The following is a 26538-nucleotide window of genomic DNA, read 5'->3' as shown; positions in this document are numbered from 1 at the left end:
TAAAAAAGTAATTGCAATTTCAGCATATTAGACATGGAAATAGAGTTCTTATTAGTCAAGAAACGCTAAAAGCATAAATCAGATACCCAAACATATTTATATACAATTTTTTTTTTACATATTAAAGAGCCATTTGCTTAAATACTGAACAACAGAAAAATGACAGCATCAAAGCACATTTTAAATAGTTTCAAATGCACATATTAACATGTCAAACACCACAAAAGGCACAACTAACAAAACACAGAAATATTTTACACTTGGAAGTGTTGATCTACACCAACAGCGGTCCCTGAAATACTAACTTTTTGTTTATACTTAAAACAGAATTTTTAAATATGCCAAGAACAGCAAGTAGGGGCACAAGATTAATGAACAGAAATTCTTCTGAGCAAATCTATTACCTAACTATTGGGCATTTTTATTTTAAATAGTTGCATGCACAGGATCAGATTTTCTTTTGTATCTATTTCTGCATTGGGGTGGAATAGGTGGGTTGGATCATTTAGTAATAAAGCCACTTTCTCAATTGTATGAGAAAGAGAAAAGATAGGAAATAAAAGCTAGACCTAGTTAGCTCATGTCACTGTCCAGTACTGCAGCTTGACAGTTCCAAGGAGCAGAATGGCTAGCAGCTCTTGCCTCTTTTCTTTGTCCCAGCCTGCAAGAAATGTTATTTTCTGAAAATTAAGCGAGGAATGGAGGGGAAGTGGGGGCGGCTGTGAAATAAAATAATTCCACTAACATAGTAGAAAAATAACCAAATATTGCATGAGTCTAAGAACAGGACGGCCAGCACCTTAATTATTTCAACAAGACAAATAATCTTTTAACATTTTGTTCCACCTTTAATTTACAAAATTAGGAATAGCTACAACTGTTCTGAGAATTAAAAGCTTTTTTAAAAAAAAATCAGAATGACTGCATGATATTCATTGGTCATTTACTGCTATTTTCATTCTTGATAGAAAAACAAAACATGCTGAGCCTTATTTTTGACCAGCGAATAGCTATAACTGTCTTTTGCACTGCCTTCAAAATTTTAGACATGGAAAAGAAAATACTTGAGTGCTTGGGTCTTTAGTGGTCTCTTCCAGTCTCTTGTTAGCTTTATATTTTGGTATTCAGTTTGTTGCATTGCAAGTGACCATTATGATTAAATACACAACCACTTCTGCTTAGCAGAGATACAGGAAAGAAATATTAAGCAACTGCTGCAACTATTTACACACTATATACAAGATCAGCTTCATGTGTGGATGATTCAACTCAGTCAGGACTTCTTTAGATCAAGTGTCCAACTTCAGCTGTTCTTCTAGCTTCAGAACATCCATTGGCGGAATTTTTGCTACTTCAAAGAATACTCTAAAATAATTGAGAAAGACAAATAAAACCCTCAAGGACAAATAAATATATAAAGGAAAATAATAGAGTATAAATAGCTGAATCAGAAGCTCCTTCAATCATAGATTTTATTTCAGGTTAGACTCCCACCCACTCCTCCGACTCTGGTCTCAAGCACATACTCTAACCAGGTCTAAATCTTTTATGAACCAAATATTCTGTGCCAGATACAGATGAATACAGAGATATCTGATGTCTCAATCAAGTCATCATTAAAAATCGGTAATAAACAGAAGGTTAAATGAAGACAAATTAAAAATAGCTTATTTAAGTGATGAGAAACTAGGAACCATGGAAGAGGAGAGAGATTTAAGTGCACATGTACAAAAAGCAGTCAAAAAAAAAACTCGTGGAATTTGGATCTTCATTACAATGGGGCTACAATTCAAAAGATGAGGAAGATGTGCTTCAGTTTTATAGAGCCTGGGTCAAACCCTCTTTGGAAAAGTGTATCAGTCCAGGCACTACAGCAGCTTAGGAAGAACGTTGACCTTGTAGATCAGAGGGAAGTTAGGGATGAGCAACAAATGTTGGCCTTGCCAGCAGCACGCGTATCCCATGATAGAATACAGGTGTAGCACAAATGATGCTGGGGTTAATAGATTAAATTGGAGTATAGGTCCCTAAATGTGGCTTGCTTCCCTTGAATGGGGAAAATTGAGGGATTATTTAATTTGGAATTTACTTCATTTTAAAGCCCAAGAAACTATTTCCTCAAGTGGGAGAATTTAGATAAAGGGATACAATCTTAAAAATAGCATGAGTCCATTCAGGAAGCAAGAGGTGTTGGAAATCAAACCCTCTGCAAAAGCAAATGGATGTTAGAGTTAACTGAAATTTCAAGCATGTAGTCAATACATTCTGGATGCAAAATGGGAGAGAAAAAGGCATTGGGGAACAGACCAGCTGTGATCCAATAAAATGGTGGAATAGGTTTGGAGTGGTTGAATAGCTCACACTGGTTTCTGTAAAATTACAAACCAGAATACCTCACAGCCCTTTCTCTGCCATGTTTTCAGATCATGACTAACTAAGCCAGATATACAATCACCTGTTTGTCTTGAACACGAATGTAATGAAATGTTGCAAACCACATAGTTAAATGCTTACTTGTGAGCATACTTGTATCGCACAGCTTTCAGTTTTTCATCTGGCTTACTGTAAAGTAAAAGGTTCAGTCTCCTCACCAGCGAGTGTAGATCAGTGACTGGATATCCTGTGTAATGTTCCAGAGTTGGAGTCTGAAACACAAGAGAGCGCAATGAGCTGTATTGCCCGATTTTACTGCTGTAGATCTGGCGAAATAAATTATTTCACAAGCTTATCTGATTCTCAAATAGCATTTCCTGATTACTTAAAATTGCAAGGAGGCACACACTTGCACAGTTTGTGGTAGTACTCCAGTGAGGGCACATAGTGCCAATAGAAGCACAGCAAGCACGTTCCCCTCCAAGCCACTTGCCATCCTGACCTAAACTATATCATTTCTTCAATGTCACTGGGTAAAAATCCTGAAACCCCCTCCTCATCAGCACTGGGTGTTTAATAAGACAGCTCACCACCACCTGCAAGGGAAATTAGGGACGGGAAGTAAATACTGGCCTAACCAGCCAAAGAACTTTTAAAAAAAAGATTCACCCTTTCAAATATAGCAATTGACAAATTAGCACTCACCCATCCTCCAAGTTCCTTCATCTTGAGGGCCAGGAGTAGGCAGGACGCTGCTAGTTTGGAAGCGCTCTCCCAGATAAACTCATATTCCTGCAGGGTCAACTCACAGATGTATCGGGCAAGGGTCAATGTCTCGAGGTTGGCTCTAGCACACTGTAAACATTATTCAGATTGGAAAAACACAGGCAGATTAGCCTGGCAGCGTGCTCTGAAAAATAAACTGGCATTTCCCACCATTGCAGAAAAGAACTCATGAACTGTACTGTTCCAATACACCATAGAGTTAACTGTCCCTTCTGACACAATGCTTCAACCTATTCTCCCCAGTTACAGTAGTTAATCTTAAACAACCCTTTACAATCTGTCATTCTGAGTCAACATAGAGATAGTTCAGTTGGACAGCTAAGAATGCTTTTCCAGTTTTATAAATTTTTTTGGTCCTTCAAGATGTTTACTAACTCATCCAGATAACAGAATATTTAGTAAACGGTGGGGCATAAAGAAAGCAGATAACGAGGCTGTAATTTTTTGTTTGAAAAAGGTGGTGAGGGGAGATTGAAAGAACATGAGGCTAAAACTATGTAGCATTGAGCTGATCAATATTGAAGGTTATGCTGTTTCCAATATTCTGAAAAAGCAGCTACCCAGTGTCAATCAGCAAAATTCACCTTAGTTTGCATGAGCTGAATACAGGCAAAAGTTCTCTGCACAACTAACAATCTGTATTATTTTTCAGCCCCAGCTGTACCAAATGGCCTCATACCACTGATATTCTTATAATCTGTTATTAACTACTGAACCAACTAGAGAGGAAAAAAAGACTACTTATTTGGACAAGGTACCAATAGAACTATATCCCAGAAACTGAAGTACCTTCAGGAAAAAAAAGGGAGGAAAACATTGCAGTGCCTGGCAATGCAACAGGACATAGACAGGCTGGTAGATTGGGCAGATAGATGGCAAATGGAATTTAATCTGGAGAAATGCGAGGTGATGCACTTTGGCCGGAATAATGTGGAGGGGAGTTATACGATAAGAGGTAGAACTATCCGGAGTATAGATACGCAGAGAGACCTGGGGGTGCAAGTGCACAAGTCCCTGAAGGTGTCGGTGCAGGTGCAGAATGTGATGAGGAAAGCGTATGGTATGTTAGCCTTCATAGGAAGGGGTATAGAATATAAGAGTAGGAGTCTGATGTTGCAGTTGTATAGAACGTTGGTTAGGCCTCACTTGGAGTACTGCGTCCAGTTCTGGTCGCCGTACTACCGGAAGGATGTAGAGATCCTGGAGAGAGTGCAGAGGAGATTTACCAGGATGCTGCCTGGTATGGAAGGGCTGTCTTACGAGGAAAGATTGAACGAACTTGGGCTGTTTTCCCTTGAGAGATGTCGGCTGAGGGGGGATCTAATAGAGGTTTATAAGATTATGAAGGGGATAGATAGAGTAAATGGTGGTAAGCTTTTTCCGCTATTAGAAATGGATAGAACAAGGGGTCACGGGCTTAGGGTGAGGGGGGCTAGGTATAAGACAAATATTAGAGGGCAGTTTTTCACGCAAAGGGTAGTGGGGGTGTGGAATGCACTGCCGAGTAAGGTGGTGGAAGCAGGCACGCTAGGGTTGTTTAAGAGTCACTTAGACAGCCACATGAGCGGTCTACATATAGGGGGATATAGCAGGCCTTACTAAACATTGTAGGCTTGGGATTCCGTTTTTGCCTCAGGGATGTTACAGTCTTTGCCTGTTTAATAATGAATTTTTTGTCTCCACAGGCATTTAAGTCCACCTTGTTGACCAGCAAGGGGCATGCATGCGGCAGGTTGTAGTGGGCTGCTCTTGGATGTTGCTTCGGGAGTTGCCTATTGCTTCATGTCGTTAGTGTGCTTAAACTGGACCATCTCGAGGGCAACATGACAGCTCAGAGACTATCTCTGTTGCTGTGCGGACACATGGATTTGGGCCTGTGTCTGTGGGAGTTTGCACGTTCTCCCCGTGGTTGCGTGGGTTTCCTCCGGGTGCTCCGGTTTCCTCCCACATCCCAAAGATGTGCTTTTAGGCTGATTGATTGGGTAACAAATTGTCCCTATATTGGACCTCCCTGATCCTCGCACATTAGGCGTAGACTAAAATCATGAATAGGTCACTGAGACAATGGGACGGCAGCGCGGGCTCGTTGGGCCGAAGGGCCTGTTTCCCGTGCTGTGTTGTTCTTTGTTCTTTATTAAAAAGAATTAAATGCTTGAGGTCAAATAAGTACATGTATACTTGAATAAAGTGATACCAAAAGTTTGGGTTCCATTTATATATATCTACATAAAAAGTGTGACCAACCTTTGCATATCTTCTCAAGAAGCGATAAGCGACTGGAATATTGATGTCAAACTTCAGGGTTCGGAGAATGTTCACCTCCATTGAAAGAAGTTCCTCTCTTTGGTATGCATCATCACAGATGTACAAGAAATCATCCACACAGGGAGGGCAACGCTCCTAAGAAAAGCAAACACACATCACCCAATCCACACTGAAGGCGCAAGCCCCCTTCCCAATAATGGGTCTCAGTAGCACAGATTACAAATCTAAGTGTTTAAGATTGGTTAATGTACTTTTCCATACAGCATCCAAAACTACTCACCAAATGGGTATATTGTGGTGGCTTGAAGTGCAACTGAATGCTGCAGCCAAGGTCAAGAATAAATGGGAGTTTAAAGCTTGGCACTATGTTGCTTTTCATTCTGATGCCGTATCAGAAGTAAGCAAACTGCATAGAACAAGACATGCGCTCGTTGTGCTACATACCAGACTCCTCAGGTAAAAGCCAATCCTATCATAAATCTCTCCTTCATTCCCAAAGACTGTTCTATTATAGATAACACATTTATTCAGCAAGACAATTCATAGGAGCATGATCAGAGAAAAATTGATATGGAGCCAAATAAAGAGGCATTGGGCAAAATTTGCTGGCCTCCTCTCAGTATTTTTCTCAGCGACGGGAGGTGATGCACCATTCGCTGGCAGCGGGAGTTCTGGTCTTGCCGCAGTCAATGGGGATTCCCAGTGAAGCCACTGGGAAACCCACAGCAGAGAGTGCACTGCTGGCAAGGCCAGAGAATCTCGTCGACATGAACAACTGGAGAATTCCAGCTATTAGATTTTAATGAGCACCTTAAAAAGCAGGCAAGTGATATACAGAGAGGGATTTGCAATGCTTAAGATCTATACAGCTGAAGATAGAAGTGGCAGTGATAGGATAAGTAAAGCAAGAAATATCTGAGAGCCAGGTGTTAGAGGAATGCAGCATTTTTAGAGAGCTAAGGGCGGCAGAAAGATCGAGATAAAGCGTTAGGGAGGCCATGAAGTGGTGATGGTGAACAGAAATTGGTACAAAATGAGATAAAAGGAAGCAAAATTTCAGATAAATTCATGTTTATGGAGGGTGGAAGAGAGGATGCCAAAAAATTTGAATCATATACAGACTGGTAAAATTGCTTACATCAAACTTTGCAGCAATGAGGATTGCAGTAGAGCCCAGAAGTTGGAGTGTTTCTCTCATACACACTGTTATTGCCAGATAATGATCCACAAGCTTCACTGCCAGGTATAGAGTCTCATGATTTAGCTCAAAATTTTCCTTTTAAAAAAATACATTTTAGGTATGTGAACATTACATGAAATTTATCACAACATGGTGAGACACAATGAAAAACTAGAAACAATGAGGGTCCCACATGCAGGGCTATTGGAATATGACATTGTACAAATAGAAAATAATGCAACTTTAGGACATCAAGGAGCTTCATAGGAATGTTTTCAAACAAAATTCAAAAGCAAGTCCCAGGGATATTCGAACAGATGACCAAAATCTTACTTAGTCCAGAATGTAGGTTTTAGGGAGGCAATTCCAGTGCTTAGGGTCTATGAAATGCTTGAAAATCTTTCCCAAATGCACAAGAGGAAAATTTAAATCTCAAAAGGTTGTACAGTTGAGGTTACAGAAGGCTATGAAAAGTAATCTAAATACAGTTATAAATCTTACTAAATGGCACAACAGGTTGGAAGTGCTGGATGGTTTACTCAGACACGTTAATGGCTTCTCCTTTAAAATGGCAGGAAAATTCAGAATAGGAAAGCCTTTGCAATCAACGCTGCTGTTGAAAGAAGTCTGTAGCAATGTTGTGCAGATGATGAAAAACCTCAGGTCGAAATAAAAACCTGGAAATTACTTGCTTTGTAATTAGTACATTACAAAAATACATTTGTCCATTAGTAGGTTAAATAATCTGGAATGTTCATATTGCAGTAAACCATTTTATTTTTAGTTTTTAAGCTCAGCTAAGGTTATGTGAAACTCTAAAATATCGGCATCTTGAATCTTCCTCCAGGCACCACACACAAAAATGCAGAGTTTATTATGTTTCACTCAAGAAGCCGTCAATACAATTTCCAGCATCAGTTTCAGCCTTATAAAATATGCAAATTAAAATCAATCTGAAGGAAGAGGTGCAGGAGTGCCTGACCCTTTTGTTTCATCCTCAGTCCTTCTATAAGAAATGAGAGGAAAACAATTTACACCTAATGACTTCCAGAGCGTGCAGACTCACTGGGCCAAATGGCCTCTTTCTGCACTGTAGAAATTCTAAGTAAGGAAAAGGGAGAATTGGGAGATACTCAGATTTCCCTCAATACTCCACTGCATCAGTCTTGTGGAAGTATGGTTACAACTTTGGCAGCTTTCTTGGCCGCGAATGGCACAAAGTATCCACTCAGTGGGGAAGTAGAATGAAATTGAACACTCAATTGAAAGCAAACAATTGATAAGGAAAGCAGTTCGAGCTCACAGGTGAACATTGTACTTACTTGTACCTCAACCATCCAGTCGACCAATATTGCCCTCATCTCGATGTTCAGGTCAGGCTGTTTTTGCATATAGCCTTTCAGAACAAATTTCTCCTGCCAAACCCAAGAATCACATTTATACATTGTTGCTTATTCAACAGTCAAAGCCAAGACAAAACTGACGGAAGCCACACAAGAAAATTACACCTTCCAATTGTTCCCAGTTTATCCCTTCCAACTCTCATTATCAATACAAAGATTGGATTTTGCACTCAAATGCTTTTGCAGCTGATAACACAAGTACAACCAAGGCCCCTCAAGCCCTCCCTTTAAACCAGTCTTTTAACAATTCATTCCATCAAAGACTCTACAGAATCCATCCAAATGGCCACAAAAAAAAAGTGCTGGAAAATAGTCAAAGTAACAAAATAATCGATTAATTCTCATGTTCCTTATATTCAGGATGACAAATCTTCCATCATCATTGAAAAGTCACTGCCCAGTCTCAAACAATAGCTGTAAAATTTCATGACAAACCAAATATTAATCCAACTGTTTTTCAAGATTAAGACTGAGTGGCACAGTGGTTAGCACTGCTATCTCACAGCACCAGGGTCCCGGATTCCACTCCAGCCTTGGGTCACTGTATGGCGTTTGCATATTCTCCCTGTGTCTGCATGGGTTTCCTTCGGGTGTTCTGGTTTCCTCCCCCAGTCCAAAGATGTGCAGGTTAGGTTGATTGGCCATGCTAAATTGACCCTAGTGTCAGGGGGATTGGTGGGTAAATGCAAGAGGTTACGGGAATAGGGCCTGGGTGGAACTGTGGTCAATACAGATGCGATGGCCAAATAGCCTCCTTCTGTACTGTAGGGATTCTATGAAAAAAATAACAAAGTAATTGTTTATTTCACGATGAAATTATATGAAAACAAACCTGCGAGTGGCATCATTGCTTTTGTGTAGCTGCTGCAGAATGCGTTGACTACTTACAAGTCTTCAGTGTTATATTGAAATTGCAGGGCACTGGGTAAAAAGATGAGGGATTGACAGTGGAGTGTGGAGAATTAAACCAGCTGCAAAATCCAGCATTCCCAACAATCCTGCTTCAAAATGTACAAGATCAATGCTGCTCTTTGGGAGTGAGCGAGCAAGCAAGCAAGATGCTTCCAAAAGCAACAGATAGCTTACCTCCCTCTCCTTCATGTAGCTGAATATATCATTCGCGTAGACTGCATTCAGGAACGGGTCACTCAAATTTTCTTCATCAACGTCATCATAGACAGGCAACTACAAGCCATAGAGTTTCTCTAATTAATTGTTTTCCTTTTACAAATTACAATGATACAAAAATACAAGGAGAGAATTGTAATAAAGTCAACTCAGAATATTACACAGAAGCTAGTACTCATTACCTAACAAGGAGTATCCCACAATATTGCCAGAATGTGCCAGGATGAGCCTAGGGTTGGTTAGTTACCCTCATGTAACTATTTTGTATCGGTTAATTTGACAGATAGCAAACTGACTTAATTCATTTCCCTAAATCAGCAGGTCATCTTGTTTGACTCTAAATAAAATAATTGCTCTGCTGCTGCTGTATTCTCTTTGGGATTTGGCAAACTGTTGGCCAAACGTACCCGACTGTCTAATTTTAATCTTCACGATCATAAAAAGTACCATATCAGACAATCCTGTCAAACATCTTTTATATCCAGTCCATTTTAAAATTTAGAATGCACATATTATTCTTGAAAATTTTATTCAAGGGCAGTGTTTTTCCTTCCAAATTCATTTTACGGAAATCGATCCAAAACCATACAAACATTTTCCAAATTGGCAATGGGCCATTTTGATTTTTTTTGGGACGCGGTGAAAGGGAAGACAAATGGCCTGGCTTTTTCTTATTCTTTCATGGATGTGGGCATTATGCCAAGGCCAGCTTTCGTTGCTCATTCCCAATTGTCCTTGACAAGTTGTTAGTGAGTGCCTTCTTAAACCATTGCAGTTCATGTGGTGTAGGTACAGCCACAGTACTGTGAGGGAGGGAGTTCCAGAGTTTCGACCCAGTGACAGTGAAGGAACAATATGGTCCCAAGTTAGGATGGTGCGTGGCTTGGACTTTCTGGTGTTTCCATGCATCTGCTGCCCTTAACTTTCTAAGTCACAGGTTTAGAAGTTGCTGTCCAAGGAGGCTTAACAAGTTTCTGCTGTATCTTTTATATAGTGTCATGCCTCAGTGGTGGAGGGAATGAAACTTTAAGGTTGTGGATAGGATGCCAGACAGGCTGCATTGTCCAGAATAATTTTCAGCTTCTCTATGTTGTTAGAGTTGCAATAATTCAGGAAAACACATCTTTTTGCCAATCAGAATTGAAGGCTGAGACACATGCCAGTGACTTGAGTCAAAGTATAAAGTGATACCATCAAAAGAAGTTTAAAATCACAACTACAATAGTTGTTGGTATTAGGTTAACAGACTGAACACTTTCATTATCAGTGGAAGAAACTGGAACTATGCTGCAATTCAATGATATTTCATTTTTAAAGTTAAATATTGAATTAAAACAGTTTACATAAGAAATAGGAGCAAGAGTAGGCCATCTGGCCCTTCGAGCCTGCCCCGCCATTCAATAAGATCATGGCTGATCTGTCGTGGCTCAGTTCCACATTCCCGCCCTTTCCCCATAACCCCTAATCCCCTCTCTTATCAAAAACCCATCAACCCGCGTCTTAAAAATATTTAGCGAGGCAGCCTCCACCACTTCAACGGGCAGAGAATTCCAGAGATTCACCACCCTTTGAGTGAAGAAATTCTTCCTCAACTCCGTTCTAAACCGCCCCCCCTTTATTTTGAGGCTGTGCCCCCTAGTCCTACTGTCCTTTCTGAGCGGGAAGAGTCTCTCCACCTCTATCCTATCCATCCCATTCATCATCTTATACGTCTCAATGAGATCTCCCCTCATTCTTCTAAACTCTAACGCGTACAAGCCTAGTTTATTCAGCCTCTCCTCATAGCTCAACCCCCTCAACTCTGGCATCAGCCTAGTAAACCTCCTCTGCACTCCCTCCAAGGCCAAAATATCCTTGCGTAAGTACGGCACCCAAAACTGCACACAGTACTCCAGCTGCGGCCTCACCAATGCCCTATATAGCCTCAGCAAGACCTCCCTACTTTTATATTCAATCCCCCTCGCTATGAAGGCCAGCATCCCATTCGCCTTCCTGACCACCTGCTGCACCTGCAAGCTGGGTTTTTGCGACTCACGCACAAGGACCCCGAGGTCCCTCTGCACTGTCGCCTGCTGCAGTTTTTCTCCACGTAAGTAATAATCCTTCCTACCATTATTCCTACCAAAGTGGACCACCTCACACTTGCCAACATTAAATTCCATTTGCCAGTTCCTGGCCCATTCGCCCAGCCTATCTAGATCCTTCTGCAGACTCTCCACACCCTCCGCGCAATTTGCCTTTCCACCAATCTTGGTGTCATCAGCAAATTTCGACACCATACACTCGGTTCCCTCCTCCAGATCATCTATATAAATGGTAAATAGCTGAGGCCCCAGCACCGACCCCTGAGGCACTCCACTAGTCACCATCCGCCAATCCGAATAGCACCCATTGACCCCCATTCTCTGCCTCCTATTTGACAACCAGTCCTCTATCCACGCTAACACCCTACCCCCAACTCCATGTCCCCTGACCTTCTGCAATAACCTCTTGTGAGGTACCTTGTCAAACACCTTCTGAAAATCAAGAAAGACCACATCCACCGGCTCTCCTCTATCCACCGCCCTAGACACATCCTCATAGAACTCCATTAAATTTGTCAGACACGACTTCCCCTTAACGAAACCGTGCTGCGTCTGCTCTATCAAGCAATTCCCCTCAAGATGCCTCGCTATTTCCTCCTTGATGACGGATTCTAACATTTTACCTACAACAGACGTTAAACTAACCGGCCTATAATTCCCCGCCTTTTGCCTGGCACCCTTCTTAAACAACGGCGTAACATTAGCTGTTTTCCAATCTTCCGGCACTTCCCCGGAATCCAGCGACGTCTGGAAAATAACCACCAAGGCATCCACTATCACCTCCGCCATTTCTTTCAGAACCCTCGGATGCATTCCATCCGGTCCTGGGGACTTGTCCACAATCAGCCCCTCCAGTCTGTCGAGCACCCCCTCTCTAGTAACAGTAATGTCATCGAGACCCTCCAGTCCTACCACCTTTCCATCTCTAACACCCGGCAAATTATTCACGTCCTCCTCCGTGAAGACCGAAACAAAAAAGTCATTCAAGAACTCAGCCATTTCCCCATCCCCTACCACTAAGTCCCCCTTCTCATCCTCTAAGGGTCCAACGTTCACCCTAGCCAGCCTCTTCCTTTTTATATACTTATAAAAACTCTTGCTATCCTTTTTTATATTAAACGCTAGCCCAGCTTCATAGTTTCTCCTACCCTTCTTTATCAATTTCTTTGTCAATCTTTGTTGACATTTAAACCTCTCCCAATCAATCCTCTTCTCGCCCACTACTCTTAGCTACTCTAAACGCCTCCGCTTTTAATTTAACACTTTCCTTCACCTCCTTTGTTATCCACGGCTGATTACCTCTCCTCTTACGGTCCTTTTTGGCCATCGGAATAAATTTCTGCTGAGCACCAAGAAAGATCTCCTTAAAAATCCTCCACTGCTCCTCAGCAGACCTACCTTCCAATGCACTCCCCCAGTCCACATTCACCAATTCCTCTCTTATCCTACCGTACTCCCCTCTGTTCAAACAAAGGACGCGTGTCCGGGAACCCACTTTGGCCTCCTCCATCTGCACCAGAAACTTCACCATACAATGATCACTCTCCCCAAGAGGATCCTTCACTGCAAGGTCCCTGATTCTACCCGCCTCATTACATAGCACCAGATCCAAGACAGCTCGCTCCCTCGTCGGCTCCAACACACACTGTTCAAGGAAACTATCCCGGCAGCATTTCAAGAACTCCTCGAGCCCACCGCATCCAACATGGGTCGACCAATCAATATGCAGATTGAAATCCCCCATAACTTCTTATGAGTTACAGTATGAAAGAAGAATCGGGGTTAGCTAAAAATTAATAATTTTGTTTTTGAAATGTTCAGGTCAACCCGAGAGCAAAGCAGAACGCAAGATTAAACCATACTCATTTTCAATCATGAAATGAACTGCAAAAATAATTGCTTTTTAAACGGGGCATCAGTAAATTTTCCACTATTAAAAGAAATATTGAAGTTATTCAGGGAACTGTGTACACAGTGAATTGCTCTGTAACATCACTGGCTGGTGGGATAAGTGGTGCCTGCCATTATCTTTACATTAAATCACAAATGCTCCCATTGCAGTAATTTCAATGGCCTAATGAGTAAGCTTATTAGAGGAATCCAATATTGAAAGAACACAATGCACAATAGCAGCTTGGTCATATTCAAAATATCAATATGTACATATACTGATCGATATGGAGTTGCTGGCATTGACTAATTGTCATCTTGGCCATGGAGGCAGTCACCATATAATGAGTTACTAAAAGATGTAGCAGTGAACTCTGCTATTACCTTCCTTTCCTTTATATCTGTTGATTCATCTACGTCATCTGATTTTTCTTCAAGTGGTCGTGGCTCCTTAGGCTTATTTTGCACCACAGCATTATCCTGTTGCTCCTGGGAAACTTTGGGTCTTGCACTGAAGGGAGAAATGGATATTTAAAAAACCTTTGGCAACATCCATTGCGTGGTTAATAAGTTAAAGTCAAAATCCTGAAGACCGATCAATACCTGAAGAAAGGCATCCACGAACAATTCCTTACAAACCTCAATCCCAGCAGAATCCATACTCTGTTAATCATTTAGTCAATCACAATAATTAAAGAAAAATAAAACAAACATGTTTTTATGCTGCTGGGAGATGAAGTTTCCAGTTACCCAAATGAGCAATCAATAAACAGAACATTGTACACTATTCTTGGATATGAAATTTCATGGTGCATCAATTCTTATTCATTTGTAATTTACAGTGGAATGATTTATACATTAGGGGCAACATGCAGCAAATATACAAACTGGTCAAATGCATTCATTGGTGCATATCAAATGGTCAATAATTGAAATTTAAAGGACTCCAATACCACCAAAACAGGCAAACATTAATGCCACATGAGGTACAGTTATATTGAGATGTGTACCATGCATGTGAATTTAAGTACAAAAGGTGGTCAGGAAGGCGAATGGGATGCTGGCCTTCATAGCGAGGGGGATTGAATATAAAAGTAGAGAGGTCTCGCTGCAGCTGTATAGGGCATTGGTGAGGCCGCAGCTGGAGTACTGTGTGCAGTTTTGGGCGCCGCACCTGTGCAAAGATATTTTGGCCTTGGAGGGAGTGCAGAGGAGGTTTACTAGGCTGATACCGGAGTTGAGGGGGTTGAGCTATGAGGAGAGGCTGAATAAACTGGGCTTGTACTCGTTAGAGTTTAGAAGAATGAGGGGAGATCTCATTGAGACGTACAAGATGATGAATGGGATGGATAGGATAGAGGTGGAGAGACTCTTCCCGCTCAAAAAAGACAGTAGGACTAGGGGGCACAGCCTCAAGATAAAAGGGGGGCGGTTTAGAACAGAGTTGAGGAGGAACTTCTTCACTCAAAGGGTGGTGAATCTCTGGAATTCTCTGCCCATTGAAGTGGTGGAGGCTGCCTTGCTAAATATTTTTAAGACGCGGGTTGATGGGTTTTTGATAAGAGAGGGGATTAAGGGTTATGGGGAGAAAGCGGGAAAGTGGAACTGAGCAGCGACAGATCAGCCATGATCTTATTGAATGGCGGGGCAGGCTCGAAGGGCTAGATGGCCTACTTCTGCTCCTATTTCTTATGTTCTTGAAAAAACAAAAAGAAAGATACAGGCAGAAATCTTCCATTCTCATTCATGACTGGAATTTTCTGGTGCCACAGAAAATAAATGCTGGAACGTCAAATTTTCTGTTCTTGCTCACAATAGGTCCCACCACAGACAAGACTGAAGAGACTCATCCAGTGTTCGACGGTGGAATATTTCTCTGGAGAAATTAGTATCGAAGGTGTCTCGATTACTATTCTGAGATCACTAGCTATAGGAGGCAGTGTTGAAGTCAGAAGTATAGACTATTGTATCCTCCTTGAAATTTACTTCTTTAACCAATTTTTTGGTCACGTGAGCCAATGCCTCCTTGTGTAGTTTGGTGTCATATTTTGTTCAATAATGCTCCTTTGAAGCACGTTGGGACATTTGATTACATTAAAGGTGATTTACAAATGCAAATTGTTGTAAACGACAAAGATGCAGCTGGTCAATCCATTTGAGGAAATGCCTTAGACTCCTTAGTAAGTCATGAAGGCTGAAGAGTAGATTATATTTAACATACTTACAGAAGTCAAAGAGTGCAGCTGTGACTACTGTATTATGCAAACACAATTTACAGGTTGGTTCAGGGATATATCAGAGGCTGTCCAACATACCAGAGGCCAGTGTGGAGTTGCAAAGCACTTCCCCAGGGCAATAATTTCACACTTGTCAGCCATTTCATTTTAGGACACTGTTAGGAGATGTTAGGAAACAGCTATCATTCAATCACAACATATTGGAAGGCTGAAGGGATGAAAAGAAAGCTGGTGCGTAACACTCATCTCAGGATCGCAAGATTGTAGATTTACACTTCAGCAAGGGGTTCAGTTCATAAGAAGAACCTGATAATACCTTGCCAAGAGACACATTTAGGACAAAACATCTCCCAGGCACCAGAGGGGAGCAAGAAATTTTTCCAGCTAAAATATTCTTCCCTCAATCACCAAGAAACACAATAATTATTCATGCATCACATTTTTGTTTGAGGGCTGTTCCTGCCACTTTTTCCTCAGTCCCTGGAATTATAAAGCAATTAATTGTGCAAGAACTTTCAACATGCAGTTCTATGCAAAAGCAAACATTGACTAATGTTCAGATACACATGCCAAAATTAGGGGTAGAATGTTCACCTTTTCAGATTATTCTCATTGTTTTTGGATGTTTCTTGTCCAGCGGTACTTTTCTGAGTCTTCTTGCCCACCGCCTTCCCACCTTTTTTCTTTGAAACCAGATCTTGACCCTTTTTAGCCTTTTGAAGTGAGGGGGGAGGAAAAAGATAATGAATAAAAATGAAATATCCATATTCTAAACTCATTAGAAAAAGGTACAGAACCCATTTATTTTGATAGTTAACCATCATGAGAAAAGAAAACAGTTACAGAACTTACATTTGTGAGGTCTTCAAAAGCCGATCTCTTCTTGGGAGCACCTTGGGGTGATGAAGGAGAACGTTTGATATGAATACAATCATCCTAAATGGAGATGAAGGGGGAATTATTATGCAGTTTACACTAAAGCATTGGTCATTAAAACTGGTTAAGATCGAGTGGGATTTTCCTCATGTTATGACATCCAAATTATTTTAATTCCCTTTCAAACAAGCTTGGCCTCTCTGCCATAAGAGGTGACAGGTAAACAGCATGAATCCAGGCTTCCACTAATACCATTCAGGAGTAACCCAATAAATAAAAAGTAACAACCTTGCATAGGAAATCTTTAAATGAATGCGCTAAAAACCAAAGAGTTGTTTAATAGTGCTGCAAGCAATTGATAAAGACAAACTCAGAAGGTAATGTTAGATTACCCATTTTAAATCACGAACTACAGGGATCAAGAATGATACATTAGTTTGGGAAGGACTTGTTTGTGAACACAGGACTGCAAAACCAAAACTGAGTTAGACTTTGAAATACACCTCACGAATTATATCCTTTCCCAAAACCAAGTTGAAAGGCCTGTAGGGAACTGCTCCAATTGAATTAGCTTTTCATTCAGAACCACTGTGTTAAAGACATTCTAAAATCAGAAGATTTTGACACAAGGAAGATATTTTTAATAAAATAATTAATAAGAAATTTCTTTGCACCCAAGATGAAGGGTCTAATAACAATGCCAAATGCCTTTTATCCAGCAGATCAATACCAATACTAATACCTTCCAGAACAGATTTGTCCATGTTGAAAATGCTGGAGCATCATTCTGACATGGAGATGCCAGCGTCAGACTGGGGTAAACACAGTAAGAAGTCTCACAGCACCAGGTTAAAGTTCAACCAGTTTATTTGATAATAATCCCACAAGCTTTCGGAAACGGTGTTCCTTCGTCAGGTGTGTGGAAGGTTCTGATTAGAGAAGGGCATATAAAGTCACAATACTGATTAGAATGCAAATCTTTACAGCAAACCTGCTATCCAAGTCTTAACGATGCAAGCAATGAGAGTGAAAAGAGCATTAGCATAGGTTAAAGAGATGTGTATTGTCACCAGATAGGGCAGTAAGTGAGATTTTGCAAGCCCAGGCAAGCCATGGGGGTTACAGATCTTGGGTTCATGTCACACTATCTGTAACCCCCATGACTTGCCTGGGCTTGCAAAATCTCACTTACTGTCCTGTCTGGAGACAATACTTTAACCTATGCTAATGCTATCTCCACTCACATTGTCTGCATCATTAAGACTTGAATAGCAGGTTAGTTGTAAAGACTTGCATTCTAAATCAGTATTCTGTAAACTGTTGTGTGACTTTATATGCCCTTCTCTGATCAGAACCTTCCACACACCTGATGAAGAAACATTGTTTCTGAAAGCTTGAGGGATTACTATCAAGTAAACTGGTTGGACTTTAACCTGGTGTTGTGAGACTTCTTACTGCATCATTCTGACACAGTGACTCAGCCCAAGTGCTGAGGTATCTTTTGAGGTAATGATAACTTTGCTGTTTATTTCTAGCAATGCAACAGCTTATAATTCTGTATTAGTCAGCAACAAACCTGCCCTCAAGAGCAATGTCAGGTGCTTGCAACTGATTCTCACTTTTCAATGAAGCACAATAAGTTACCATAAATCTGTTCAAAAACTCAGTGCAGGCTGTGGCAGCAGATCCAATTTACTATAAACTGTCATTACAGTGAAGTCCGTAGTAGTGTCGAAAATATACAAAAGCACAATAGACAGTACGATGGCACAGTGGTTAGCATTGCTACCCCACAGCACTAGGGACCAAGGTTCAATCCCTGGTTTGAGTCATTGTCTGTATGGAGTCTGAACGTTCTCCCTGTGCGTTTCCTCCCACACTCCAAAGACGTGCGGGTTACGTGAATTGGTCATGCTAAATTGCCCTTTAGTGTCAGGGAGACTAGGGTAAATGTATGAGGATAGGACCTGGGTGGGATTGTGGTCAGTGCAGACTCGATGGGCCGAATGGCCTTTTCTGCATTGTAGGGATTCTATAATGTCTCATGTCCTGCAAGGCAGCACACAAAGAATTGACCCACACCAAAAACCATGCTGTGCTGCAAATCTTGACTGGCATCTCCTTCATTTGTTGGGAATTTATATAAAGTATTTTTTTCCAACATGCTGAAAAATATGGAAAATATTAATGCAGATATTTGGATGACAACAGGAAGCAGAAAACATCCCCAAGCTATGAAGATTATTAAACATCTAAAAAAAACAATCCTGCAGTTTTTTTTGCTGTACCGCCCTAGTGGTCAGATATGTTTCAACAATTTGAGGAGTAACATAATAAACACCAAGAATTTGATAAAGAATGTGAATTCAGCAGTCACGAAAAATCAGCATTTAAAAAAAGATGGATCTTGCAAAGAGACATCATTGGAACCAATTATGCATGAAAACAGGTGTTTAGGTTGTACAGCAACTGCTGTTGTGTTACAATAATTAAAGGCTTAGCTACTGACAGGTATTTACTGCAGATTTTAACAATGATCAGCGATTAATAATCAAAGACTTTACTATCTCTAGCTCAATGTCAATTTTAGCCCGTCCTCTGAAGTCCACTAGCCAACAAGTAATTGATATCCAAGTCTCACTTTTAGACACAGGAATCAATCTGGATTAAGTGCTCAGAAACTGTGCTACTTTGAATATAAGACATTGCACTGACATTCACCCAGTCCACTGCTTCACACTGAGATTCCCAAGATTCAGACTAAACTGGAAATACTTAACATTTCAGCATCTGCTGAAAAAGAGAGAGAGAGAGAGAAACACAATGTTAACATTTCAGATAGTTGACCGTTCATTGGAACATTAATCTGAAAAGTTAACTTTGTTTCGCAATGTAGTTGCTGCTTGACCTCCTGAGCATTTCCAGCGGTTTCCTTTTTGGTTTCATTTTTTTCCATCAACCACTACAGCTCTGTTCTTGCGGCCCAAGATTCAGTTCTGTTATCTAACCAAGTGCAGATTTTCAAATGTAAACATACTCCACAAGACTGACTTCCTTCCGTTTAAACATTACCTTCCCACCATAGAAAACACCAATTATGTGTATGCTGTATCACATTGCTGTGATGATTGCAACATTACACCGAATCTTCCCAATTTTAGACTCCTTTGTCTATTTACTATCAACATCCATTCAATTCACCAATTTGCACCGATATTAAACTACTGCATCAATGTGGAAAATCTTTCTGAAGGGTTTGACCTCCCATTTAACAATTCCACAATAATTTAACACGGATGAAGGGTTTTATTTGTATCTTTATAGCTATTAAATCACTGTCCTTACCTTCTCTGTTATAGAAGGCTCCTTTCCGAATGATCCATGTTGAGGGAATTTTGTTTCTGAGGCTTGCGGCATTGCTTAGACAATGCCTCTGCAGAGGGGAGAGGGGAAAGGGGGTAAAGGGGGAGAGGGGAAGAACCAGGACCAGAGGAACTAATGGGAAACAGAAGGAGAAACAGATTGGTTAACTGGAACGGATTGAAAGTGCTATTTGCCAAAGCACGAAAAAAAACAAAGCGACATTCATTTAGCAGATGTTTAGATCTCTCCCTCCCAGAGTGGAAATGAGAAAGGAGTAAGGGTGGGTGGGGGTGGAGGGGGGGGGAATAGAGCATGTATACATGCAGTAGACATGCACGTATACATACAAGAGGTTTGCAATAAATGCATTACTGTTAATGCAATCGACCGGCAGGAAAGGGGTTTAAACAATTCACGAACCTGTGCGGAATCTCCTGCGCTTTGTGGAAGTGACTGAGAAGACAAGAGGCTGGAATCCGGAGTGCCCAGGACGCAGCCTGGCTGTGAGGCTATAGCGGGGTTGGCACTGTGCTGAGGGTGCTGTGCCCGGGATCCGGCTAGACTGTGCTGTACTCTGTCTCTGCTCTGCCAGCATCCACTCTCACTCACTGCCAATCACCTGTTTTTTGAAAAGTGCGGCATGGTCACCAGCTCGCCGCCATTGGCTCGGCGCTGGCCAATCAGCACGCCGCCAGGATGCGTTGCTAATTCGTAGTTGCTAAGGGAGGAGCCTCTTTCAAAATCGAACGCGTCCGACCAATGGCGAGAGGAGGGCGGGACTATTTGTCACAGGCGGCCTGCCCATTGGTGGGAATGAAATGTTACGTATTTAAAGAGCAACCCAGAAAGCTCGAAAGCGCAGAAAAGGAGGGAGAAAGGGGAAGGGGGGAAAGAAAGGGGAGGGGGAAGGGGGGAAAGAAAGGGGAGGGGGAAGGGGGGAAAGAAAGGGGAGGGGGAAGGGGGGAAAGAAAGGGGAGGGGGAGGGGGAGGGGGGGAAAGAAAGGGGAGGGGGAGGGGGGGAAAGAAAGGGGAGGGGGAGGGGGGAAAGAAAGGGGAGGGGGAGGGGGGGAAAGAAAGGGGAGGGGGGGAAAGAAAGGGGAGGGGGGGAAAGAAAGGGGAGGGGGAGGGGGGGAAAGAAAGGGGAGGGGGGAAAGGAGGGGGAGGGGGGGAAAGAAAGGGGAGGGGGAGGGGGGGAAAGAAAGGGGAGGGGGAGGGGGGGAAAGAAAGGGGAGGGGGGGAAAGGAGGGGGAGGGGGAGAAGAAAGGGGAGGGGGAAAGGGGAGGGGGAGGGGGGAAGAAGGGGGAGGGGGGGAAGAAAGGGGAGGGGGGGAAGAAAGGGGAGGGGGAGGGGGGAAGAAGGGGGAGGGGGGAAGAAAGGGGAGGGGGGAAGAAAGGGGAGGGGGAGGGGGGAAGAGAAAGAGGGGGGGAGGGGGGAGGGGGGGAGGGTGATAAGCCTAAGCCTAAGCAAGGGGAGGGATAAGCAAGGGAAGAGAACATAAGAACATAAGAAATAGGAGCAGGAGTAGGCCATCTAGCCCTTCGAGCCTGCCCCGCCATTCAATAAGATCATGGCTGATCTGTCGTGGCTCAGTTCCACTTTCCCGCTTTCTCCCCATAACCTTAATCCCCTCACTTATCAAAAACCCATCAACCCGCTTCTTAAAAATATTTAGCGAGGCAGCCTCCACCACCTCAACGGGCAGAGAATTCCAGAGATTCATCACCCTTTGAGTGAAGAAGTTCCTCCTCAACTCCGTTCTAAACCGCCCCTCCTTTATCTTGAGGCTGTGCCCCCTAGTCCTACTGTCCTTTCTGAGCGGGAAGAGTATCTCCACCTCTATCCTATCCATCCCATTCATCATTTTATACGTCTCAATGAGATTTCCCCTCATTCTTCTAAACTCTAACGGGTACAAGCCTAGATTATTCAGCCTCTCCTCATAGCTCAACCCCCTCAACTCCGGTATCAGCCTAGTAAACCTCCTCTGCACTCCCTCCAAGGCCAAAATATCCTTGCGCAGGTGCGGCGCCCAAAAATGCACACAGTACTCCAGCTGCGGCCTCGCCAATGCCCTATACAGCTGCAGCAAGACCTCCCTACTTTTATATTCAATCCCCCTCGCTATGAAGGCCAGCATCCCATTCGCCTTCCTGACCACCTGCTGCACCTGCAAGCTGGGTTTTTGCGACTCATGCACAAGGACCCCGAGGTCCCTCTGCACCGTCGCCTGCTGCAGTTTTTCGCCCCGTAAGTAATAGTCCTTCCTACCATTCTTCCTACCAAAGTGGACCACCTCACACTTGCCAACATTAAATGGAGTGCAAAGATCAGGAGGTATCAGAGATGATGGGGCAGAGATAAGGAGGCAGAGTTGAGGAGGGGACAGAGATAGAGGGGCAGAAATAAAGGGACAGATTTAGAAGAGAATAGGAGAGGGCAGAGATGGGGCAGAGATTAGGAGGAAGATGGGCAGAATTAAGGGGAATGGGCTAATGGCAGGTGGAAGTGGGGTTGTATAAAGCAAGGGAGAGGGGCAAAGATGGATTGGGAGAGTAATGGAGGAGGTGAGATGGAAGGATAGAGCAGGGTAAGATGGAGGGAGGCAAGATGAAGGGGAGGGGTTGTGATGGAGAGAGGGGGAGAGATGGAGAGAGTGTATTAGGGATGGATGGGGCAAGATGGAGGGGCAGTGAGATGGAGAGAGGTTGGGAGGGAAATGGGGGAGTGGAAGGGAGGGTGAGAGATGAAGGGAGAGGGGACAGCTGGGGGAAGTTGGAGGGAAAGTTGGTGATATGGAGGGGAGGGAGTAGGGAGAGAGGGAATGAGAGGAGGGGAGGCAGACAAGGCAAGCGGCAGGAGGTGATAGAGAGGAGGGGAGGAAAGATAGAGGCAAGGGGGGGGAAGAGAACAAGGAGAATATGGAGGGCAGGGGGAAGAGGGAGGTGGGGCATGGAGAAGAAGTGGGGGAGGGAGTGGGGAGGTGAGAGAGAGGGGAGGGGGAGATGTGTTAAATAAAGGAAAGGGAGAAGAAAACAGTTCCAATTACATTGCTAAAAGGATATTTTTTAGTTATATTTACATAGAATATATACCACAATAATATTTTGATTTTATTATTAATTGCAATTACAGGATTTTCTGCTTCCTGTTGGATTTACAGATTTTCTTGCATTTTTCAGAAGGTCCCTGCTGTTTCAATGGGAACACCATTTTGCGTGATTTCCAATCTATCTTTAAATAAAGCCTCCACATTCATTTCCTATAGCTTTCTGAAATGTTTCACTGTGAAGTTAAGGACTTAAAATAAATATCCGGTGGCAGGCAGATTTATTTATTTTGAGGAGATGATGCATTAAGATTTTTTTTAAATCTTGGATCGCTCCTACTGAGAAAATACAATATTTTTAATACTGAGTTTTGATATTTTGCATACTGAATTTTAGATACTGATGGTGATTTAATAGTTGCTGTGATTTAATAGTCCCCAGTTTTTCAGTTTACAGAATTGACAGCCATAATTTTATTTTTGCAGTTTATGACAAAATTAAACAGCTTCATTGCATTAAGTATATAATGCTATGGCTTACTTTATCATTAATGGAGTGTGTAAACATTCTGGTTCTTCATGCATACTATCATACATTGCTGCTTTAATGTATTGGAGCAATAGCTTTTGCATAATAGTGACAGAAAACAGGGAGACTTTAAATTTTTGTGGTGCAAGAAGGTATCTTCATTATTTTATAGTCTCACTCAAACCTTTCCAAAGCTTGTGTTTCTCTGAAAACAAAATTTTCCTACTGTTTAAACCAGTGGAAGAATTAAGAGGCATTAAGCTAGGTATTGATCCATAGGCTTTACCAGGGTTTCTGTATGTGAAAACCCCTATGAGGTCCACGGGAAACCATTGATTGATCTCCCTGTGGGGTTCATTGAGTATGGGTTCCCTTGATAACAGGCAGTGGCCTGCCCAGCTGGAACTCATTACCTTAGCCTTGTATAAGGAAGGCCCTGAACTGGGCCTGCTGAATGGTAGTCCCAGGCAGGGACTAGTGTATGTACACCACATTCATGGTTTTGAATTCTGTAATAAACTATGTTCCTTTCCAGTTGGGCCTGTATCATTCACCAAATCATGGGATGAAATCTGGTCAAAGCATCTTCCAGCTTTTTAGTGTTGGATTAACCTAGCAATTCAACATCTTAAAATCCTAATTGCTTTTGCTACTCTGCCCTCTGTTAATCAACCCTTCTGTCACATGCAACAGTTTCTCCTTATTTACTTGATGAAATCTTTGTACAGCTCCATCAGATCTACTGTTATCACCACCACTGCTTAAAGAAGGATGACCCCAGCTTCACCAATCTTGTCATATAACTGTGGCTGGCAGCATTCCTATAGACTGACAGGATTTTATCGTCCCACCAATTGCTCATCCCTGCTGCCACTGACCCTTTAATTCCCTGGGCGTTAATTTGCTAATAAATCAATTCTGTACTACTTTGTCAAGCGTTCCATGAAAGTTCACACATATAATAACAAACAATGTTATTTGTATAAATTACAGTTAAGCATACATAGGTAGAGGGCATTAATTTGATGATTACTTGAGCATATATAAAGAGATACCTTTTTGTTTGATGCAGTATCCTTTTAAGGGGCTGCTCTCTTGATTTGTCGCTTAGTTTCTGGTTTCTGGTATGGCACAGTGATAAAGTGGTTAGCACTGATGCCTCACAGTGCCAGGGACCCAGATTTAATTCCCAGCTTGGGTCACTGTCACTGTGGAGTTTGCACGTTCTCCCCATGTCTGCATGGCTTTCCTCCAGGTGCTTTGATTTCCTCCCACAATCTGAAAGATGTCCTGGTTAGGTGCCGGAGTGTGGTGTCTAGAGGAATTTCACAGTAACTTCATTGCAATGTTAATATAAGCCTTACTTGTGACTAATAAATAAACATTACATTAGTTTCTTTAATGTATTTAATGATTTCAACCAAAAATAGTATAGTTCTGTCTTGCCATCCAGCAGTGGTGAGGAATTAGTGTGAACGGTGTTGTATGCAACAATCCCATACATTAGTAGATTAAGATGGATCACAAATTTCAGCCCCAGGCTCTTCATCTTTGGTCACCTAGAGCAGAGGGGCACGGGAGACTGGATGACCTCCTTGTAAACCTGGGCTGGCCAAGTTGGCCATTAATAGGTCCAGGCAGCGGGTGGTCAAGGAAATGGTCCAACCTGACTGTTTGCCCCTCTGTTGCAGCTACATTATGCGTTTGAGTGGCCTTGGAAAGGGAGCATGTGGTCTCCACTGGCATAATACAGGCCTCCCATAACCAGTGGGCTGGGATGTATCATCATACTCGGAAATGATAATTTAAATCATTATTTTCCTATTGACATTTTATCTGAGTTACAATATCCACTTGGGGCTGTCACCCTGTCATTTTTGTTTAAGTTAGTAATTATTGTTTATTATTAAAATGGTATAAATAGGGAATCTTCCATGGCCAGTGGGCACTGGTTTGTATTGTTGGGCCCCAAAACTACATTTTAGTTTCATGTAATGAGGTTCCTTTAGAAAAAAATCTCTTTTTTTATAGTCCACCTTTAAGGGGATATGACTTGAACTTAGATCTGTTTATTTAATTTGATCTGTTCACCTGTACATTTACCAAATTAGTTATAGGTATACTCAAACTAGTACAGATAGTATGAAATATGAAGAGTTCTGACCTGCCATCTAGCAGTGGCAAGGATTCAGTTTGGAAAGTGTTGCACGAAGCAATCCCATGCAATAGTAGATAAAAATGGTTCACAAACTCCCTGGCTGCATATATTTTTTGCAGCCTCCAGTAGTCTGTGTCCCACTTGTACATAGATTGCGCAAGGTTGCAGCCCCTTGTTGATTAATTGAAGGGCTTGCTTCTTAAACTTTGGCTGCCCTTCAGTCCCATTCACCTGATCCTTGGCCATCTGGCTGTGTGGAGGACCTTCATGTTAGCTCATTTCTGGGCCTGACCAAAGTGGCCATTAACAGGTCCAAGCAGTGGGTGTTAGATGGGGTCATTTGGCCTTACTGACTGTGCCCCTTCCACAGCTGTGCCCAGGTAAGCCTGGAGAGGGAGCAAGCTGTGTCTGCTGGTATGGTTAAAGTCTTCCGGAACTGCTGGACACCATAGTAACTGTACTGCAACATCAGCCACTACAACAACATTTTAATTTGGTAAAGTTTTTGTCTGATGCCCCTTTAAGGGCTATTAACTTAATAAGTTCATTTGTTAATTAGTTTATTTTTGTTCCATTGGCTTACCTAGCAAAGTACAAAGAGAGTCAAGTCCCTTTGACTCTTTGAACTGAAATAGTCTCATTAGCGATAGACAACATGGGTTTGTACAAGGGAGGTCATGCCTCACAAATTTGGTTGAGTTTTTTGAGGAGATGACAAAAATGATTGATGAGGGAAGGGCCATGGATGTTGTTTACATGGATTTTAGTAAAGCATTTGACAAGGTCCCTCATGGCAGGCTGGCGCAAAAGGTTAAATCTCAGGGATCAAAGTTGAACTAACTAGAAGACAGAAGAGAGGGTAGCCTTGGAGGAGTCTTTTTCTGATTGGAGGTCTGTGACTAGTGGTGTTCCGCAGGGCTCTGTACTGGGACCGCTGCTGTTTGTGATATATATAAATGATTTGGAAGAAGATGTAGCTGGTCTGATTAGTAAGTTTGCGGAAGACACAAAGACTGCTGGAGTTGCGGATAGTGATGAACATTGTCAGAGATTACAGCAGGATATAGATAGGTTGGAAAATTGGGCAGAGAAATGGCAGATGGACTTTAATCCAGATAAATGCAAAGTGATGCATTTTGGTAGATCTAATGCAGGGGGGAGCTATACATGAAATGGCAGAGCCATCAGGAGTATAGACACACAGGGATCTGGGTGCGCAA

General features: G+C 42.3%; 1 protein-coding gene across 2 annotated transcripts; it reads right to left on the bottom strand.

The window, feature by feature from the left end:
- Positions 1-20162, bottom strand: ccnb3 (cyclin B3). 2 transcript variants are annotated; one of them, XM_080187584.1, is made up of 12 exons: positions 20006-20162; positions 19568-19717; positions 16199-16282; positions 15941-16059; positions 13494-13620; positions 9094-9192; positions 7927-8019; positions 6563-6700; positions 5404-5559; positions 3079-3228; positions 2515-2645; positions 1-1365 (listed from the first exon to the last, which is right to left on the bottom strand). In XM_080187584.1, the coding sequence occupies exons 2-12, from the start codon at positions 19637-19639 to the stop codon at positions 1290-1292; spliced, it is 1245 nt and encodes a 414-aa protein (XP_080043710.1). In that variant the 5' UTR covers positions 19640-19717; positions 20006-20162; the 3' UTR covers positions 1-1289. The 2 variants fall into 2 exon arrangements, with proteins under 2 accessions (XP_080043710.1, XP_080043712.1); XM_080187586.1 differs by lacking the exons at positions 19568-19717; positions 20006-20162 and adding an exon at positions 19131-19216.
- Between the last annotated feature and the right edge of the window lie 6376 nt (positions 20163-26538).

Source organism: Carcharhinus amblyrhynchos, chromosome 4 (genome assembly GCF_965287045.1).
Source record: "Carcharhinus amblyrhynchos chromosome 4, sCarAmb.v2.hapA, whole genome shotgun sequence".
In the NCBI taxonomy this organism is placed as follows: domain Eukaryota; kingdom Metazoa; phylum Chordata; class Chondrichthyes; order Carcharhiniformes; family Carcharhinidae; genus Carcharhinus; species Carcharhinus amblyrhynchos.
The sequence above is the reverse complement of the archived record's forward strand: the minus strand, read 5'-3'. Positions and strand labels throughout refer to the sequence as shown.